This window comes from Diadema setosum, chromosome 11, assembly GCF_964275005.1.
Source record: "Diadema setosum chromosome 11, eeDiaSeto1, whole genome shotgun sequence".
NCBI classification, from domain to species: Eukaryota; Metazoa; Echinodermata; class Echinoidea; order Diadematoida; family Diadematidae; genus Diadema; species Diadema setosum.
In genome coordinates, this window is record NC_092695.1 from 10,193,920 (window position 1) to 10,215,347 (window position 21,428).

At 38.9% G+C, this 21,428-nt stretch overlaps 1 protein-coding gene across 1 annotated transcript in view; it reads right to left on the bottom strand.

Moving 5' to 3' along the window:
- LOC140235017 (serine/threonine-protein kinase Nek1-like) overlaps positions 1-21,428 on the bottom strand; it is a 47,857-nt gene that overhangs the window by 5,277 nt on the left and 21,152 nt on the right. Inside the window, exons 20-37 of the mRNA XM_072315055.1 lie at positions 20,884-20,943; positions 20,065-20,160; positions 19,044-19,122; positions 18,415-18,479; positions 17,693-17,724; positions 17,214-17,244; positions 15,547-15,643; positions 14,737-14,913; positions 13,551-13,715; positions 12,688-12,831; positions 11,463-11,804; positions 10,726-10,786; positions 10,406-10,472; positions 9,401-9,663; positions 6,042-6,118; positions 5,648-5,827; positions 2,993-3,132; positions 2,281-2,413 (exon numbers count right to left, since the gene is read on the bottom strand). Coding sequence (XP_072171156.1) covers positions 2,281-2,413; positions 2,993-3,132; positions 5,648-5,827; positions 6,042-6,118; positions 9,401-9,663; positions 10,406-10,472; positions 10,726-10,786; positions 11,463-11,804; positions 12,688-12,831; positions 13,551-13,715; positions 14,737-14,913; positions 15,547-15,643; positions 17,214-17,244; positions 17,693-17,724; positions 18,415-18,479; positions 19,044-19,122; positions 20,065-20,160; positions 20,884-20,943 — 2,209 coding nt within the window. The remainder of the gene's footprint in view (positions 1-2,280; positions 2,414-2,992; positions 3,133-5,647; positions 5,828-6,041; positions 6,119-9,400; positions 9,664-10,405; positions 10,473-10,725; positions 10,787-11,462; positions 11,805-12,687; positions 12,832-13,550; positions 13,716-14,736; positions 14,914-15,546; positions 15,644-17,213; positions 17,245-17,692; positions 17,725-18,414; positions 18,480-19,043; positions 19,123-20,064; positions 20,161-20,883; positions 20,944-21,428) is intronic.

Genomic DNA, 21,428 nt, shown 5'->3' on the forward strand with positions numbered 1-21,428 from the left:
GATGACAGACTGATGGATACTTTTGAAAACTTGTAAAGTATGTGTAGGGTAGACTATGAAAATAAAATCAGTCAATCATCTAGCAGTCTGGGTGTGATGTTATTAAATATTTGAGAAACACTGCAGCCTGAAGTTTCCCACCGACAACATTTTGTGGACTGAGGGGTAAGTGTGCTAGCTAGCTACGAGTACATGAACATAACATGCGAGAGGGTGAGGTGTACTGGGAAAGAGGGAGGGGCATAATGTACAGTTCTGGGTGAGGTGAGGATTTAGCTTTTAACGTTTTGCAAGATATTCAGAAACCACTCCATGAGATGTCAAAGAGCATGCAATTCTAAGGGGTATCAAAAGTTAATTTGATGAAAATCGGTTTTGAAATGGCTGAGATATCCAAAAACAAGGTGAAACAAAGAGATCCTAATAAAAGGCGTGGCCTGTCGCCTTTTATTATTATCACTTTTTTGGATATCTCAGCCATTTGAAAACCAATTTTCATCAAATAAATGTTGAATCCTTCTTAAAATTACATGCTCTTTCATATTTCATAGGAGGTTTCTCATTATCTCACTTTGGAATGTTATAGACCTGAATCCCTACCTCGACCAGTACTGTACAGTCCCTTTAAAAAAAGACAACTGCCACACCACTGCACACTTTGTTTCCATCGCAGAGATCATCAACCCCATCAAAAAGACACACTGCCATGTCAACCAACGCATGCCATTATCAATGACTCTGAAAGGCTTTCCATATATTCCCTTCTTCATGAAGCAACACATTATGCATTGCTACCCACTCCCCATTTAAAACATGGAAAACATATTTAGCAACAATTTGAAGATTCTAGAATAAAAAAATGTCAGTACCATTTCAGAAAATGTAAAAACTGAACTAACAACAGTCCCTAAATTTCATCTTTTTTTTTTTCAAAAAATTTAAAGTATGATTTGCACTCTTTGAAGAAAAATACGATATAATTTCTGAGTCAATGACAGGTATGTACAGTCATACAGACCTGGGGTCCATGTTACGAATATCTTATGAGAGACTTTTTGCTCATATGACACTCTTATGAAAGACTTCATGAAATGGACTTGAAAATGTCTCTCATAGCTACTGTGTACATATGAGCGACTTTGGCCATTTTCAAATTAATGTCTAGACTTTTATGTGATGACTTGATGAAACGGACCCCTGGAGTAACTAAACTCCTTTGTGCAGTTCATTGGGATTTCTCTGCCTTCTCACATAATCACTATATTCCACTTAGAATATGGCCCCTCTTTACAGCTAGCTTGTTACCTTTGACCTTGAACACTTAACGCTATTTCCTGTGCATTGAAGGAAATAATCATCTCCTCAATTATTTCTATTCTACACATTTTTTCCTCTCTTCAATATCATATTATACTTGAATATTTTCAGCTTAAGTTATGGTCAGATAATGATTTTTTTTCCCCTAAGTTACTTAAACATCTGGAGTGAATGTATGAATGGATGGATGCCCTCCCCACCCCCACCCCCCAAAAAAAAACACACAAATCCCCCCCCCCAAAAAAAAAAAAAAAAAAAAAACCAACAACCTATGCCTCTTACACCTTTGGAATGGACGCATCAAAAACCACTTTCCACTTGTGTACTGAGTGAACAGGTACAGATAAAAGTGTAGGAGCAGGGTGCTACATAACTTTTTTTAATCACTTGCCCTGTTGGGCAAGCAGATTGTCAAATTTGCTGCAAAACACTTGCCCGAACAGTAATTTTGCTTGCCCGAAAAGAAAGTGCAAAATATATAAAGGAAGTAATATAGAAAATCATGTGTAAGCCACAGGCTTGATAAAACACAATCATTTGAATAAACAGCGCATATTGATTCTCAAAACAATGGAGTAACAAACTTCGTCCGGTCAAGTGTTGTTGTTGCATTGCATTGCTTCATGTAAGTTTTGGAAAGTTGCTGAAATGAAATATGAAGTGTCTTGCATCACTAAGGAGTCATTGTCATGGGCTTCTGTATGGTAGACTTTGTGGGTTTGTTGGGGGGAATAAGTGGAAAAAAAAGAAAGGTGGCTTCAAAACTTTGCTTTTTGTTCTCATTGTTCAAAAACACTTGCCCAAATATGATTTTCACTTGCCCCGGGCAATCGGGCAAGTGCTTATGTAGCACCCTGAGGAGGTTGACCTTAACTTGAGTACATCGCCAGACTTTCAGCAGCAGTGTGTTGGGTCAAAAAAGAAGAGACAAAGTTAAGCTTCAGTCACTGTGAGACATCCTACCTTCAGTGTACGCCCCGTCAGCCATGACCAGCTGGAGAATCTTGGTGTAGAGCTGACCTTTGCCCTCTCCGAGAATGTCGTTCACTCGCTTGGTCCCTTCCTCGATGTTCTCGTCTTCATCTTCATGCATAGCCTTCAGGGGTCAAACAACAACAACAACATAAGAGTCAGTCATTCCAAGTCTTTGATTTGACAAAATAACTAATAAAGGTAACAACTAAATGGAGATAAAATATTTGAAGCTCCTACACATTTTCAATTTTGCACTGCATTTTCAGTGCTCTGAGTCTAATCAAATGCAATAGATGTTATTCACAAGATATTATGGCAACAAAAACTGTTTGAAGAAGGGAAAAGGTATCCAGCCGCACGGACAGACTGACAGACAGACAGATAGAATCAGAAGAGGTAAAAAACAAAATCCTCTCACGCAACTACACGGAAGAGACATTAAGGGGAAAGGAAAACAAAAAAGGGTCAAACACTTATTCCTGAATTTCACTGGCAATGTAGGACATAAAATTTACTTCTCCAACAGAATTTTCACAAGTCAAAGAAAATTTCTGATGCTTCATGCCACTGTTTGTATTCATTTTGAGCCCTAAAAATCCATAGGGGGCAGCAGATAGGCCATGGAAATTATGACACGTTGCTCAATATATCATACACATATGTGAGGAATCCTCCCTTGGTCACTATGGCAACCCCTCACCTGAATAGACTTGTAGGCCTTGAGGAACGTGTCGCATCCTAGCTCCTTCTCCAGCTGGAGCCGGGATTCCTCTAGTCGGCTGAAGACGCTCTCTCGCTCCTCCGCCGACATCCCCGACTCTTCACCTTCGCTCCCTTCACCTGTCAACCAATGAATGATTATGACTGTAGTTAAAATCTTGCTTTATCCATGACAAAACCAGTGGAACCAATGAGTTGAATATTAACATTTGTATCGGGGCAATTATCCCCCGGCTAAATACTGGTTTAGTGATAAGCTTAGAGTAAAGATTAGGGGTAAGGTTAGGTTCACGGTTGGAGTTTGGATTAGGGTTAGGATTAGGTTCAGGATTAGGGTTAGGGTCAGGGAAGGGTATGGGGTAATTGCCCGGGGGATAATTGCCCTAGAACCCTTATAGACTGATCCGACCTGGCAGCAAAATCCGCCATTACTGCAGTGTCTTATGCAGTCAGACCGCAGCACGTATGCTAATAAGCCGATCCAGCAAGATTTATTCAGCACTCTCGTTGACGATCTTTGCGTTCGAAAGGTGTCTCGTCATGAGAGATTTTGCGAGAGTTTGACAGGTCTATGGTTTTCACAGTGTAGCGACTTGTACATACATTCATCATGGCTACAAGTCACGGTAAATTGTTCTGCAGACTCTGATCTTTATTTTGATACTAAATTTGCGTATAACATCGGATCTTATCATGACGATATAATCAGTTGAATTTGCGTAAATTTTACCTGCTTTTCACGGAAGATTTTGTCGTCTAAAGTTCGTTTTTGGTTCCTGACCGGTTTAAGAAACTGTTGTTTCTGATTTTGGCTTTTTCGTAGAGAGGAAACGTAGATACTCATCATATATTGGAGTCAAGGAGATGCAAACATGATTTATACTAGTTTTTCTGTTTTGAAATGTCTGTAAAATTCACTCCTAAGCCGGAAGTATGCTCCACACAAAGTGTACAGTGGCGCGAAAGAGCTCTCTCATTGGACAGTGCTTGCATTCAGCACTTGAACTTGGCTTGAACTACACGCGTGCCAAGAAACCACAAGTGGTATCAAACCGTTATGTAGCAGCGTAATGACGTAATGCAAGCGCTGAATGCAAGCGCTGTCCAATGAGAGAGCTTACTCTTGAGATTGCACGGTTTCAAGCTGATCAGCACTGACATCGATGTATATTTTACTGGTTCCTGACCGGTTTAAGCAACAAATTGCCAAGATGTTTACACATACATGTATAGAAAGATTTAGAGATAGACTACCACATAATGCATTTTCATTGAGATGCAAACTGAATTCGGTATTCTTTTGACGTCTTGAACATGTACTGCACGAATTACTTTTTTCATCACTTTTCAAGCTCAAATTAAGCTATGATACTTTTCATTTACAATAATTTGAGTAACATGTGACGATAGTTTACATATTTTCCTTGAATTTGCTACCAAATTTGTGAATATAAGGTGTATTTTTGTTGCCGAAAACCAAAGGACAAAATCCCCTTCCGCAGCTCATTACGTATGCAAGCCTAGAGCGGGCTGAATACGAGTTGAATAAATACGAGCGAATTATCGGGTGCTGCGGTCTGACTGTATGTGTGCAAGCATATGCGAATGCATGATATAACCTGCGACAGGCTCGCATCTGCTGCAATACATATCATGCATTCAGCAGAGGTGAGCGTGTTTGGGACACTGCAGTACTGGCGGATTTTCTCCCAAGTCGGATTGGTCTATACAGTATGAACCTCCTTTATAAGGCAGTAGCTCAACATTTTTCAGTTTCAACTAGTAAAGCCATTCATTCATCATAATGACAGAAAACTGATAATATTTTGCAAGCATTATTACGTACCCATGAATGCACAAAGAATGAATCACACAAAACCTGAACTAATGACAAGGAAAATCAAACTTATGGCTATAAACATTACCTCCATTTGCAGAGGAATGAAAATGCCCTACTACAAATTACCTTATACTAAGTACTCTGTACAGGGCAGTCAAAGTTTACTATTCTGTAGTCCCACACATGTCCCACGTGTTATCTTACTTCATTACACCAGGTATGCAGAAAGTGGAACCATTTTGTGTTGTGGCAAGAAATTTCTAAAGTTCATTGACAACTTAACTCCAATTGTTAAATTTTAATTTTTCCATCAGCATCTGACCAATGCGCTTATAACCCATGCGCATTCCTTGTGCTACATTAGCATGAATTTTTATGAGGAAAGAGGTAGTATTTTACGAAGTCTAGCTATCAATACGCCATCTTTTTCATACACAATCAGCCTAATGAAATGGCTTCCTGAACTACAACTTGAAAAACTCATCTGGGTCCTGTTTCATAAAGAGTTGCAATTGACTTTGCACTCGATTTATTGAGTGCAACTTGGTAAATTGAGCGTAAGTTCAATATTGAGCGTAAGTCCTGTTTCATTAAGACATTTACGCTTAATTTCAAGAAAAAATCAAGTGTAACTTTACGTAGATTGAGCGTTACCTGCGATCAATTGCAAAGTTGTTTATGACACGCAATTTGCGATTTGATTGCAACTTACTCTCAATCTTTATGAAACAGGCCCCTAAACTCCAAAAAATTAGATCATACTTCCCTAAAAGATTTGCAAGATTCAAATCTTACCTGAGTCCCAGTCCTCATTTATCGGTTTGCTCTCTCCCGAGTTCTCCTTCTCATCCTCCTCCTCTTCATCCCCACCATCTCCATCCTCCTTGTCCGGGGATGAAGGAGACGACTGGCTGGTCTTCCCGTCCCCGCCCTCCTCTCCTGCATCGCCGTCGTCTTGGGGCGTGTCCGCTGCATCTGCACGGTTTCAGTGACCCAAATCAAACATTTTGTTGTCAATAACATCTTAACTACAAATCTTCCTTCATGACCCCAGTCTCTTTCTGCTATCACATATCAAACAACTGCCATTGCATTATGTCTTTGTGTGTATGTGTGTGTGTGTGTGTGTGTGTGTGTGTTAAAAAAAAAGTTAAAAATTTCAGATATTAGACACAACTTATCATCTTACCTCTTGCTTCGAGAAGACTCTTCATGGACTCCACCAAACTCTGATACTCTTCCTCCTCCTCATCCACAACATCCTCGCTGTCAGGGCAAAAACAGACAAAACACAGAGGATGTGACTCAAATTCTCTTCATATGGCATAACATAATACATACCCTAACATGAAATTTGCAAAGTAATGTCTTGTTGCTTTTCAGCGCATCAAATACAACCCCCCCCCCCCCCCCCCCCCCCCGTGGAAAAAATGAGACTGAGGAAGTACAGTATACATGGTATATTTTCATGAACTTTGTGAGTCCACTGATATTTGCAAAATTAACAAGGAAAAGTAGAAATTACGCGGTGCGTAATATATGTCCCCGCCGGAAGTAGCATTTTGTAACAAAATGTGCAATATAGGTAAACTAGAAATGTCGCTACGGCGACTGGTGTATGCCTCCGCCATAATACATGGTTCTCCTAATAGGTCTATAGTACAATGTCTTGACAATGTGTGATGACAGTTTCACACAATTGGCAAAATATTAAAATGACAGGTTTGCCACAAATGTGCTGAATGTTCACTTTCCTAGAACTAGGTTCAATTGGATGAATGATTAAAACGTCAGAGTGCAGGTATTTGGGGGAACTGATGATTTTCACTTGACTTTTGACCCTTTTACAAGTTTATGCATTGAGTAATTTTCAAGGTATTGAGAAAAAGTATAATTTCAGTATCAAATGGTAAAATAGTATTATCGAAACCTGGCCTTTGACCTTTGACCCCATAGTTCCAAAGAGAATCACTGTTAGGTAGAACATGCATAAATATGTAAGTTTTATGACAATACCTTGAGTTATTTTTGAGATATGGAGGAAAAAGTGCAATTTAGCACTTTCACTTGACCTTTGACCTTTTGACCTTTGACCTTTTGGCAAGAAACTTCCCACAGAATATCTATTGGGTTATACATGCATACATCAAGTTTTAAAAAAATCCTTCAAGCACTGCATAAATATAAGGAAAGTAGTTATATTTTGAGGAGTTGACCTTGACCTTTGACCCCTGACCTTTGACCCATGACCCCTTACTTCCCTAGATAATCACTGCCCATCGGTACAAGCATATATACTAAGTTCCATGAAGATACCTTGAACCATTTGCGAGATATGGAGAAAAACATGAAATTTCAATTTTTTTTTCACAAAATAACCTGTGACCTTTGACCTTTGACCCTGTGACCCTAAAATCCACACAAAGTATCATCCCCCAAGGATATACCCTCATACCAAGTTTGATACAAAACCACCACACGGTTCTTGAGATATCGACAAAAACAAAACGGGACGGACGGACGTACGGACGTACAGATGTACGGACGTACGGACGTACGGACGGACGGACGACCCGAAAACATAATGCCTCCGGCCACTTCGTTGGCGGAGGCATAAAAATCAAGGTCAAAGGTCAAAGAAGTCAAAGGTCAAAATTCTGTGTAGAAGTTTTGAAGCCCTCACCTAGTGCCATCACATAAAGCAAATGGAATCGAAATTGGGTTAGAAATGGCGAAGGAGTAGCATTTTGTAGCCAATGTACAATATAGGTCAAAAATCAAGGTCAAAGGTCAAAGGAGACAAAGGTCAAATTCTGTGTAGGAGTTTTGAAGCCCTCACCTAGTGCTATCACATAAAGCAAATGGAATCGAAATCGGGTTAGAAATGGCGAAGGAGTAGCATTTTGTAGCAAAATGTACAATATAGGTCAAAAATCAAGGTCAAAGGTCAAAGAAGTCAAAGGTCAAAATTCTGTGTAGAAGTTTTGAAGCCCTCAACTAGTGCCATCATATAAAACAAACGGAATCGAAATCGGGTTAGAAATGGCGAAGGAGTAGCATTTTGTAGCAAAATGTACAATATAGGTCAAAAATCAAGGTCAAAGGTCAAAGAAGTCAAAGGTCAAAATTCTGTGTCGAAGTTTTGAAGCCCTCACCTAGTGCCATCACATAGAGCAAACGGAATCGAAATCGGGTTAGAAATGGCGAAGAAGTAGCACTTTGTAGCAAAATGTACAATATAGGTCAAAGGTCAAGGTCAAAGGTCACAACTGAAATTCTGTGTAGAAGTTTTAAAGCTCCCATGTAGTGCTATCATATAAAGCAAACAGAATCAAAATTGGCTCATGAATGACAGAGAAGTAGCAAATTGAACATTTTGATCACACACGGACGCACACACAGACGGACGCACGGACGGACGCACGGACGGACGGACGGACGCACAGACACACACATGTACGGAGCCCGTTTCATAGTCCCCTGCTCAAACTCGTTCGGCGGGGACAACAAGTCACAGAAATTTTGTATATTCTCTTCCTGAAAAAGAATAATACTTGTTTCTCATTTTGACTCTGTGGTTCTCTAATGAGAATTCAGCCTGTCACAAAATTTGTCTCACAAGTCTCAAATTGTGAAATAAATGGGGTATACAGTACCTCGATTGATGGAGAAAATAGCAAATGGCTCAAGATTTGGCTGGGAATTCTCAATCTGCATGTACAACTGTACAACATACACATCATGCACACAGATTATAAACACAGGGCATGCCGTGACCTATTCCATGCCATCTACTGTTTACCTGTGACTGACCTACACACTTCTATGTGCAGGAGTTCTGAGTATATAGCTCATGACCTGCACATTATTGAATGACTCTAGACCTTAGGGTGTGAGAGATTCAGAGATCAAACAGCACAATAAATAATGAGGTAAGCAAGATGAATATGGTGAGATGAATAAATATTGTAGTATGAAACAAAATGAAGAAGACTTACAGGAAGGAAAGAAAGAAGACGACATTTACTGTGTGCCATATATTTTACGAGATTTTCATTTTTGCAAATTTTGCGAGTTGAGAGCGACTTGCAAATTTCACAACATATGGTTATGAAAACATCAACTCTGAATCGAACACGAATGCATTGTGCACACAACATTTCTCTGGTCATTACTGTACTCCATAACTGCGAATTTAACCACTCGTAAAATTGTCGCGAAGTATTAATTTGTGAAAAATTAGACTCGCTAAATATACTGTAAAAGTGGAAATGTTTGAGGTGTAGAAACTTTCTCACATTTTGCGAGAACAGAAACTGGTGCAAAAACAAAATCACACAAATATTTTTGCTCGTTATGTGTGCCATTACGTGATGTCTTGATACTGCAGAATATGTGAAATTCACCTAACTCAGCAGAGTAGGATATATCACTCGTGTGAAAATAGCTATTTTTACAGCAAGGCATATACAGTTGTCAACCATGAAGAAATATATGAAAGAGACATGCAAGATGTAAATAAAGCGATAGAAAACTTGTAAGACATACATTTCATCCTCCTGATTCTCTCCTTCCTCTTCTTCCTCCTCCTCCTCTTCCTTCCTTGCGGTCAGTTCCGTGAGTTGTCGGATTAACTCTGCACTCTCCTCGTCGTCGTCTTCATCCTCGTCCACGACGTCGTCATCCTTGAGGGCGGCCACGTCGATGCTCTGTGCGACCATGCTCTCCTGCTCTGCGGCAAAGAACGGGTTCAGGGCCATGGTGGTGCGGAACAACTGCCTCAGGTCTGGATCAGAGCAGGTCCTCAAAAGCTAGAAATGTGCAACAACAAAACGACATGACACACACTCCACCAAGTTTATCATATTCAAATGGAGAATCACATAAAAAAGTCATTATAGCTTTGTTTTGAACACCCACAGGCTCACATTCATTAAAAAAAAGACAACAAAATTCTTTGAGTCCTTTCATTAACAATTCCACTCTCAGAGCATTCATAACTCTATTTTTCATTGGCATATTTGGAAACTCTTCTATTCTTGGAACTGTATTATTAACCCCTTTCTTCCTGGAACTGCTTCTTTAACCTTTCCATTCAATTCATTCCCTTTAATTTTCCAAATGATTTCATATGCCTCTTTATGCAAACTTTCAATACTCAGAATTTTCTGGTTGACACTTCAATTGTCAGTCACTTTTTGTAAACCATCAGATGTTGAGAGCCTTCACAAACCTAACCTAACTTACACGCCTTTCTTCCCTCAGATCCTGTTCTGTTAAGCCATTCCTTTCATTAACCATTTCATTCTTACAGCCTTCACAAGCCTATACCTCTACAGAAACCAGTTTGTACACCTTTCTATTTTCAGAGCCCGTTTGTTACTCCTTCTCTTCTGGAGAGCCATCTCAGTAACCTTTCCATTCTCAGGGTTTGTGTTTGTTTTGATCTATTTGTAAACTCTTCCTCCCCCCCCCCCCCCCAAGAGTTTTGCTATTAACTCTTCCATTCTAACAGTTCAATAAATTCAATGCTGCACAAGACTGCAGTCTCACCCTTGGAGCAGTGTCAAAGAATCCGGTAGACAGTCCAGCGATCATTTTTTTCTTGGCCGACTTGTGTCTAGTTGCATGACAGAGACAAGAATGAACAAAATGAGATAACATGGCATCATTTTATACAAAGAAACATAACATAACTTGAAGTAAAACTTTATTATATATATTACTTTGTGATTTCAGTGAACCAGTAGCTGTTGTGAAATCCTGATCTAGCAAAATATCAGGTATTAAATGGCATTTTGCTGCTATGCTCTATCATCTACCTAACAATCACTTCTCATCTTCCAAAAAGAAAATACAAAAGAGGGACATACTCTTCGACAGCATCTTCCTCCTCATCATCATCATCCTCAAGATCCACAATGTCCAGGGCATCTAGAAGACAAGAGATCAAAATGGAATATAAAACATATGAATATATATATATGTACCTCCACCAACATATCCATTACAATCCAGAATGAAAGATACAAATACACAAACATGTGGGTGGCATGATTTTGAAGGGCTAAAACAAAACACCTCAGCCCACGGCATAAAATGTTAAGTGGGATTGCAAACTCCTAAAATCAAATATAGGTGCCCTGGATTCAAGGTAATGCTGTGTTTGGTCGTAAAGCTATTGCACAACAAATTGATGTCCAAAGTGGTAATGGCTGAGATTATGGCTAGATAAGAATATGAATTTGGTCCAAGCGCAACTCTTACTTTTTATGCAATAGGGCAAAGTGAAAATGCATGAGGCAAAAATATGCAACATATACAACAAATACTGTATAAGCTGTTATTTTCACGAATCACAGTAAGATCGCGAATTTAACAACACATGAAAATGTTGCATTGCGATATAGGTAATACTACATTTACGATACCATTGGGGTCAATTCACAAAAACAACATCTTGCGAAAATGTCCTGACCTCCTCATTCGCGAAAATATCTGTCCCCAAAAGTATCTGTACGCGAAAATAACAACTTATACAGTAAACACCTAAATTGTAAACATCCTCATCATCACAGAAGCGGGTAAAATTTTTTTTGTCATTCCTCACCTTTCTTGGCACCAGCACCCGATGGCGGGCTACCCTTCTGGGTCGACACTTTCTTCAAAAACTCCCCATCACCGTCACCCTGGCCTGCACCCTTCTCTGGGCCATCCTTCTCCTGGTCGTCGGGCTGCCTCGGGCTCCTCGCCGATGACGAAGACGACGACGGGGGCGACCTCTTGGGTGGGGACAGGGAGTCTGGCTTGGGGCTCTTGGGGGGTGTGGTCTTCACACTGGGCGGGGCAGCGGTGGGAGGGGTGCTCGGAGGAGTTGGTGGAGACCTGGGCGTCTTGGGCCCAGATTGCTCCCTGGAACTGGGAGATGATGACTCCTGCTGACTTGAAGCATCTACAAAGGGTAAATTACACATTACGGCAAGGTTTACCCCATGGCAACTTAAAATATGGAGTAAACACAATGTACCAGTGCATACTTTAGATGATTTATTGAATTTCCCAACTCATGATGTATTCAAGATTTATTGTGCCCTGTACATTAAAACCTGCAACTCACAGAATTAATGCTGGTAAAAATCAGCAATGAGTATTTTGTCTGGGCATGATAGTTTATCTTTTTTTTTTTATGGTTGATGAAATATTCTGCTATTTACAGTCATTGTGCAAATCAATCAACATTTATAGATAAACCCCATGAAAGAAACAAGAACAAACAACAACCCAACATAAAACTTGTCTGTGATGTAGCCTGAACTTGTTTGAAAAAGTCAAGAAAAAAAAATTACTGTTTGATGTATGGGCCCCAAGTCATGAACTATGTACTATTCAGATGAAGTAATTTCTAATCTTCTTTAATTAATCAGCACAGTTGCTTCATTGATACAAAGGTCCAACTCCCAAGCTGTTCAAAATTAAGCAGCGGTGGTGACTGTGTTACTGTGATCATCATCTTCTTCTTCTTCTTCATCATCATCATCATCACCATCAACAGCATCACCATCACCACCTTCACCACCATCATCACCACCATCATCATCAAATTCATGACCATCTCCACTATTACCACCATCATCACCATCATCACTACCATCATCATCATCATCACATTCACGACCATCACCACTATCACCACCATCATCATCATCACCATCACTACCATCATCACCATCACCACCATCACCATCGCCATCATCATCATCACCATCATCATCACCATCATCACCATCATCACCACCTTCATGAGTGGGTGTGGCTCACTAACGGCCCTCTCTCACCTTTCTGTGCCTGCTTCGCCGTTCCCTCTTCACCGCTCCAGGCGGCTTTCCCCTGGGGTGGGTCCTTCTCGTCCCCTGGCTGGGGGCCACCTCCAGTTTTGACTGCATCCTTCTCATTCTTGGCGTCGATGGTTTCAAGATCCGCTGTGAGGACACGCATCACAACACACACACTTCAAAGTACAGTGATCACTGGAAACTGCTCAAGTAGGAGCAATACTAACATGTAATGAGAGTCTGCGTGAAAAACCTTGTCATTTGTTATCTTTATTGGCCAATCAAGTCATACATCCTATCTTACGTAGCTTTGTACGCCATTTTCTACTGACAGTACAGTGTCACATTGCCAAAATTAGTGCCATCAATTCTTGCACAATAATGCAATACTTCATACCTGCTTGATGCAGCTCATCGATACATGTGCATGAATACAAAACAGCTACACGGAAGCAAGGAATGCAAATAGCTAGTGTGCTTGAAGTTAATTATCATAATAATATTGGTAGTGTAACACTACCAAATTATCGTGCTAATGTCAACCATGATCTGTATTGCGCTGAACATTTTAATACAATACTCTCCGCTTAATCGGGTACCGCCTAATCGACTTACAAGCTGAAAAACGGTTTCCGACATCTATTATATTTTCCGGATGATCAGGTAGGCATTACAGTTAAATGGGTACGAATTTTCCAGATTAACCTGATCTATTTTCATAGTTTCCCACAGAAAGCCTTTAACATTTGTGTAAACATAAATTATGAAGAAATTGTGAGGTACTGAACGTCAATACATCACAATTTAGGGAAAGATGAGGTCAGACAGGTGAAAGGGGAAGGAAGCAAATGGGTGAAGTGACAAACCTGACTCCTTGACATCTCCTGCCTGCTTGCTGTCAACCTCCGTGACGACCATGGTATCCTTGACGACGGGAAGCTTGTTTCTAGGACTCATTGGCTGGTCCTTGATGATGGTCATGCCCATGGGACTGCCCCCTGCAGTGGGCGGAGTCAGGACCTGGGTTTGACCTACACAGTGGAATTGAGAAACAGTACAGATTGGCTCTCAGTGAACCAACAGTACATCCCCATTTACAATATGTACACATGCGATAAAAGCAGATGTAAATCTGGCCTCAAGGTTCGTCTTGATATAGGTGTATTCAGTCTATCGAATGTAAAGTTCTCTTTTCACAAGTGTGTCATGAATGAGAAAGGAAAGAAAAACTAGAGCAATTTGACAGTTGCTATTCAACAGTCAAATGGAATGCCTCTGCGTGTTGCACAGTTACTACATCTGTTACAAGAACACAGCCACTTCATTTATATCATGACGAAGCTCACTGATCTTGACCATCGACTGGGGATTGACGTTTAACCCTCATTGAACATAGGAATATTTTCCCATTTACATGTGTATTTCTATCCATTACACCAAATGACAGTATTATTGGACTTTTACCCAAAGAAAGTTTGGCCAGGAAAACAAAAAGACATTTTAGCCAAAGTTTAGCAACCTTTGATTTATCTGGGCCAGATACAACAAAAATCCACTGAGTTTGTGTGTGTGTGTGTGTGTGTGTGTGTGTGTGTCTGTGTCTGTGTGTGTGTGTGTGTTTTCTAATAACAATAACATGATAGGGGGACAGGCAGATGGATGGACAGACAAACATCCCGAAAACTCAATGCCTTAGGCACCTTTTGGGGTAGGCAGAGCTGCCAACTAAAAGCCTTTCAGCACCTTGATGGCTGAAAATCAGTAATTTGCACTTTTTTTTTTAGTGAAAATCAGTAATCCTAACAGTTTAATAGAATATATCACAGACAATGATTTCTAAAATCAGTAATTTGCTTGTAACCTTCATTATTCTTCTTCAATTTCAGTAGAAATTACAGAAAATCAGTACTAGCAGGCAGCTTAGGGTAGGGGCATTAAAAAAGGGAAAACATTAATATTTCCCCTTCAGCTATAACTAAGAGCAGAACAGAGAGGGTTTGAGAGACTACTGTTAAGGACACTTGAGAGGGATGGTAGAATGCACTGGCTTACCCTTGTCATCTCCGCGGACCATCGTCATGGTTCCCGCCTTGATCTCCGCCATCTGTAGGGCGTTGACCACCGTGTTGCCGGGGGCACCCCACTTCTTGCGGTTCGCCTGGACAGACGGGGCCTCCATGCTGGGTGCCGCCAGTGGATTGCGTGTCACAACATCCGCCACACCGGTAGCTAGGGGTATGAAAAAAATACCGCAACATGAGACGCTAAAATTCAACAACACCTGTTTCATGCTCCTTTGCAAAAATCAAAGCAAAAATCAAAGCAACCAAAGTTTCATATTTCTGCTCCTGAAAAACATGTTTCAAAACAACTTCCCTGGTTTATCAATGCAATATCATTTACAAGAATAGGTGTAAGAAATACAATTGACCATATGTCACATTGTCCGCTCTAAATTACATGCCCATAGTATGTGCGAGTGAATTAAAGAATAAATAAAAACACATTTACCTGTACATGTGTGTACCTGTGTGTGTTTGTACAGTACAACAACTTCATGTTGCATTATACATTACAACATTCTCATACAAAAGATTTACTTTATGACAGATAAACTTCTGTTCAACTGTCGAAGCAGCAAACATATTTGAGCAGAACTTGTACTCAATCCTCTGCCTGAAGAAAACAAAAACTCCATTATATCTAATTGCAAATCAAGATATGGCCCTTAAAAAATTCAAATCACATCTCTTTAAATTGATCATTTTGGGACTAGAACACATCCCAACTATTTAGGTCCTTTGGCAGCAATGAAACAAGCATTAACACAAGACCCCCAGCAGGTATAGTCCCATTCATTACCTTCCATGTTGGAAGCTGTTACTTCTAGAGGCATGTTGGCAAGAGCTGACCCCTTGGTCTCACCCCCTTCCCATCGCTTGCGGGGAGCTGCAGGCACCTGTGAGTAAGAGGCAAGACAGAGAGTGGCTGGTTTAACTTATGGTAATGTCTACCAACTTTTTGCTTGCATCCATCACCTATTTGTATCAGATCCTATGTGATCAGGGCCCCCATTTCATAAAACTTGTTATCAGTGACAAGTTGTCATAGTTGTTACGAGCTACTGAAATCCTTGCATCTGATTGGCTGAGAGCAAATTTGTCACAGAAATGTGGCAGTTGTCACTGATACAAGTTTTACAAAATGGGACCCAGATCTTATGCGATCATGCTTATGTGAGTAGATCCTATGTCACAGAGATGTAAAGGTAAAGGAAGGTATTGGAAGAAAAGATCACCTGTCCTTGGTATTACATAAGAAAACTTTCTTAAAATTGACCCTTCTTTTTTCCACTTTTCTTTTACCCTTTATCCAAACCTTGAACACATATGGATGGAAATGCAATCAGTTAAGCACCCAATATAATCATCGTTCACTTCTGTAAAACCAGAAATTTTCATAAGCATAAAACTTTTGCAAAGTTCACGAGGAGCCAATATTTGCAAAAGTGTTTGCCTACACAATGCATTGAATGCTAGTGGCGATTCGCCAAAGTTTCATGCCACAAATGTTTCTGGCTTTACAGTATTCTGTATGAAGTCCGGAGATATAACGTCAGCAAGTTAAAGGGATGGTACAGTATTGGTGGAGATGAGAATTGGGCTTTTATCTTTTTGCAAGATACCAAGAAAACACTTATGATATAGTACAGAACATACCATTTTAACAGGAATTCAAAGTTTATTTGATGAAAATCGGATTTTGAGTGACTGAAACATCCAAAAACAAAGTAAAACAAAGCGATCGTAATAAAGTGTGGGTCCCACACTTTATTAGAATCGCTCTTTTTTGGATATCTCAGCCATTTCAAAACCAATTTTCATCAAATAAATGTTGAATTCCTCATAGAATTACATGCTTTTTCATATTTCATAAGAGGCTTCTCATTATCTCACCAAAAAATGTTAGAAACCTGAAATTAGGTCTCAACCAAAACTGTACAATCCCTTTAAGTCATAGCATGATCTATAAAATTCAAAGTTCATAACATTGATCCCTAACCTCGGCTGAAATTTTCTCAGATTTCAGTCAATCAAATCCCTCTATTTTACCAAACCCTTAAAACTAATTTGATGAAAATCTCACAGACACACTGTTGTCAGTGTTGTCAAGTGAATGAAAAAAGGAAGACAGACAGATAAACATACAATCCCATGGATATACAATATGAAATATATAATGCAGGGCAAGATATTTTCCTGGGATGAAATTTTTGTGAATTTGAGCTAACAGCATTTTCACAGCATAAAATTTTTGTGAACTGTCACTGACATTCAATGCATATACTCGAGAAGTGTAGACAAGAAATTTTGCTTGCATTTGAATTCACAAAACTTGGTTCTCGCAAAATTCACAAAAACAAATTGCACTCAATAATTCCTTGTTCCACAGTAATGTCACTGACACCATCGGTGTAGAGGAACTAAGATTTATACATCAAGGAAAACCACTGCAGGGTAAAAACTGACCTGGCTTACTTCTGCAGGTGTCTCTTCTGATCTGTGACGATAAAAGAGAGAGAAAATAAGGACCATAATTAGGTAAAGTGACACATATACCATCAAGTGATTCAAAGACTTTGTCACAAATAAAAATACAGTAACTAAACCTACTCACTCAGAGACAGATCATATGACTTACAATATTTCCCAACATTGAGAAAAACATGCCCTATATACAAGATTACAGTGATTAAAAGATTGCAGCCAGATGTAGTGTAATCAGATTATTGTCCAAACCTGCTGCTTGGTTAAACAAAATACTGAGATGATAAACAAAAGTTTGAATGAGCACCCACCATATCTGGGTGAACTTATATTTATAACATATTCATATATAATTTTGTCCTGTTTTCATGTCATCACTTGTGATTACAAACATGCTGGAATCTGTACATACAATAATTGTAGTAACCACAGATCTTACAAACTACAAATGGTGTACTTACTTATTTTCAGGATATTGTTTTTCTCCAATCTCCTGTGTAAGGCAAGCAGAAGGACACGCCAATGAGTATCTCTCGTATTCATGGAAATATAAATGAAGCGTATATATATATATATATATATATATATATATATATATATATATATATATATATATATATATGAATATATAATGACATATTGCCATCTTCCTCATTGTTGCAAAAGATTAAGTGTATCATAGAAAAAGGATTAATATACATGTACCCACTAAATTTGTTCACCTGGCAGTATAACCTATGGAGGATTCTGATATCTTGAAAAGTCTTTATGATGTATCAAATTATGGTATGATATATCAACAACTAATGGTGTACAACATAAGACACATAAACCTTTATATCAATGAGTTCAAAGAGAATTTGTTGCATAGCTTGAATGCATTATAGTCAAAGCATATTGATAATTATGCAGGGACAAAATGGCTTCATTTCTAGCACATCTTGGAAATTTGATTTTCCCTTGACTAAGTTTAAGCTATGGCACCCTCATAATTGTGTTTTTTATTTTTTTCTTCTGGAATTATCAAGACAGAAGTAATCTTTATTTCAAAATAAGAGAAACATGTTCATAAAACTTCAATCTATCACCAAAAGTACTATATAAACACAAAAGATATACAAAAGAAATACAAAGAAATTATACACCTATATCTTCTTGTCATTGTGACGTATCACCAACTTACCTGCTTTTCCTCTGCTTGTGGTATATCTACACCAACATTTCTAAGGGCTGCAGTAAGACCTACAACTGTAAGAAATTTTATCAGTGTGAAAAAGGTCATAACACATGTAAAAAATAAGAATGAATCTTGCCACTAATGTCTATTATTTTGGGAGACCTATGTATATCTATGTCAATCTCATTGAAAGGAAATCATGGAGAAAAGAAAAAAAAAAACCCACTAACAACTGCTGAATAAACATTTGTGTGTTTAGTTTACAATGTAACTGAACTTTCTCTTTGGCATTAGCAAAACGTGATGAAGCATTTCTGTGTGATTTAACATTTCAGTTGTTGGCATGCTTTGTGTGTCTTTGAAAATCTAAATGGAGCACTTTATAGTGAGAGAATATCCATGACAATTTTGTATACCTTAAAAGACATCGGGGACCTTTGTATACTACTTCAACTTGGGGGGCCATAAATAAACTTGTGACAACAAGTTGAATGCAAAGCTGGAAGCCAAATTCACCCTCTGCCCCCCCCCCCCCCCAAAAAAAAAGGTCATGGCTTGGCTGCAGACAATTTTTTGCAATACCTACTGAAGAATTAATGTACCTCCAGAGTTCACTAAATCTTATCAGCATTTACCTGGAACAGCTGGGCCTTTCACAGGCTTGGGAGCGGGCTTTTCTGAGACAGGCTTATCTGAGGCACGTTTCTTGTTGAGCTGAAACGACAGACACCACATTGACATTAACACACCACAATAAACATTCACGGTGCCAAGTTGACGACTTACTTGTGAGTTCCTCATACAATAACCCATTAGCAACTGAACCGCCCGAAAACCACCCATATTATTATGTCCTGAAATGTCTGAAACCACCCATTTATAGTTTAATGCTTCATCATTTTTATTGTTTTCATATAGAATATATAATTACATAATTTCAAGTAGGTCAAAGGTCTACAAAAGTATGTCAGAATTACCTCTGTGACACACCAGTCTCTTGGTGAAGTCTTAACATGCTTTCAAATAAACATAGCTTATAATACACAAAAATAAACATGCAGTTAATCTATTTTGCATAATTCAGAAAGTTGTCGAAATGAGGAATATTGCTCCATCTTCCAGGGAACAATAGGCCATTACGCATGTGGAGTCTTCAGTTGCTAAAGGGTGAACATGGTAAGTGATCTCTAGTTTGATCAACAGGTCCACATACACCATGGATTCAATTAAATTCAATTAAATTCAAATTTTACTTCATTTTTTGACAAACACATAATTATACACATCACTTTCTTTGGTAGCAGAGAATGAGGTAGGCTAAACTATGTGATGTGAAAAGAGTATACAATAATTGTGGAACCATATGAGAATAATCACACATAGTCTTGAAAACTGAAGTGATCAGAGTGGAGTCAATGATACGCAAAATGCGAAAAATGGTTATAAGACAATATGAGGTTGGATGATTACACAGATGAACAGTAAAAGAAGCCATACAGGAATCTGAGGAGGTCTTTGAAAAAGTATCAGAACTTCAAAGGATGTGAGGAGGAATGCAAGTAGGGCAATAGTTTATTTTATTTCATTTATTTATTCATTTCTTGTGATGACGTTGTCTAGCAGACTTTGACGTTGGCCATGCCAAGTTTTACTCACATGTTCATCCCAGGCACGCTTCTCCTTCTCGTACGCCTCTCTCCTCTGCTTCTCCAACTGTTCTTTCAACTTTGCGGCTCTCAGATCAGCTTGGGCCTGTATAGAGATGGCAGGTTGTGAAGTGTCCAATTTTCTTCAAACTTCCCAATTTTTATAACAATTAAAACATTTGAGTTAACAGCAACAACGTATGCAAAGTATGTTTTTAAAAACCAATGACTGTGACTTCCCTGTTGTGCTACACATCAAATTAAAATGAATTTTCATTAAATGTGGGTTTTGGCACCGATGCTAGTTCAAGGAAGACTTGTATTTCATAACATTTCTTGTAGGAACCTACATTTGATAAAATCATCTAAATTACATGCCGCTGTAACTCTTTACACTACCTTCCACACATTTGTTACAATTGTATCAAATTTGTCCTAAAAAGCTGTACATAATATAAAACTCACAAATGCATGAAGAACCACAACAAATGCTTGCTTCAGTAAATTAAGTCTTTGTGGGTGACACAAAATGATTCACCGTACTTCAGAAACCGAGTTCCAAAACATGTACCTCTGCATATTATCTATCCTTTCATCAATCAATCTATTTATTTACCTATCTGTCTATCTACCAGTACCTATCTATCCATCTATCTATCTATCTATCTATCTATCTATCTATCTATCTATCTATCTATCTATCTATCTATCTATCCATCCATCCCCTTGGCATATATTACAGTAATCATACCTTGAGGGCTTCAATATTCATCCATCTATCCCTCTATCTATCAATCTATCCCCCTGGAATATATTATGGCATTCATACCTTGAGAGCTTCAATCTTTTTCCTCCTTGCATCAGCACTGACCTTGGGGTCATCCTCCTGCTGTAGCAAACATGGAAAAAAAAATTAGCCTCACTGTCACTGACTCTCCTTCGTAAAATTATAAGATAATTATGACTGTCATTTATTAATTTATATGTTTCAATATTCTTTTAGCAGGGTAGCCCTTTCAGTTGGTTAACTGCTCTACCATGGGGCCCTGCTCACATTATGTACAGACTAGAAATGTCGCTACGGCGACTGGTGTATGCCTCCGCCATAATACATGGTTCTCCTAATAGGTCTATAGTACAATGTCTTGACAATGTGTGATGACAGTTTCACACAATTGGCAAAAAAATTAAAATGACAGGTTTGCCACAAATGTGCTGAATGTTCACTTTCCTAGAACTAGGTTCAATTGAATGAATGATTAAAACGTCAGAGTGCAGGTATTTGGGGGAACTGATGATTTTCACTTGACTTTTGACCCTTTTACAAGTTTATGCATTGAGTAATTTTCAAGGTATTGAGAAAAAGTATAATTT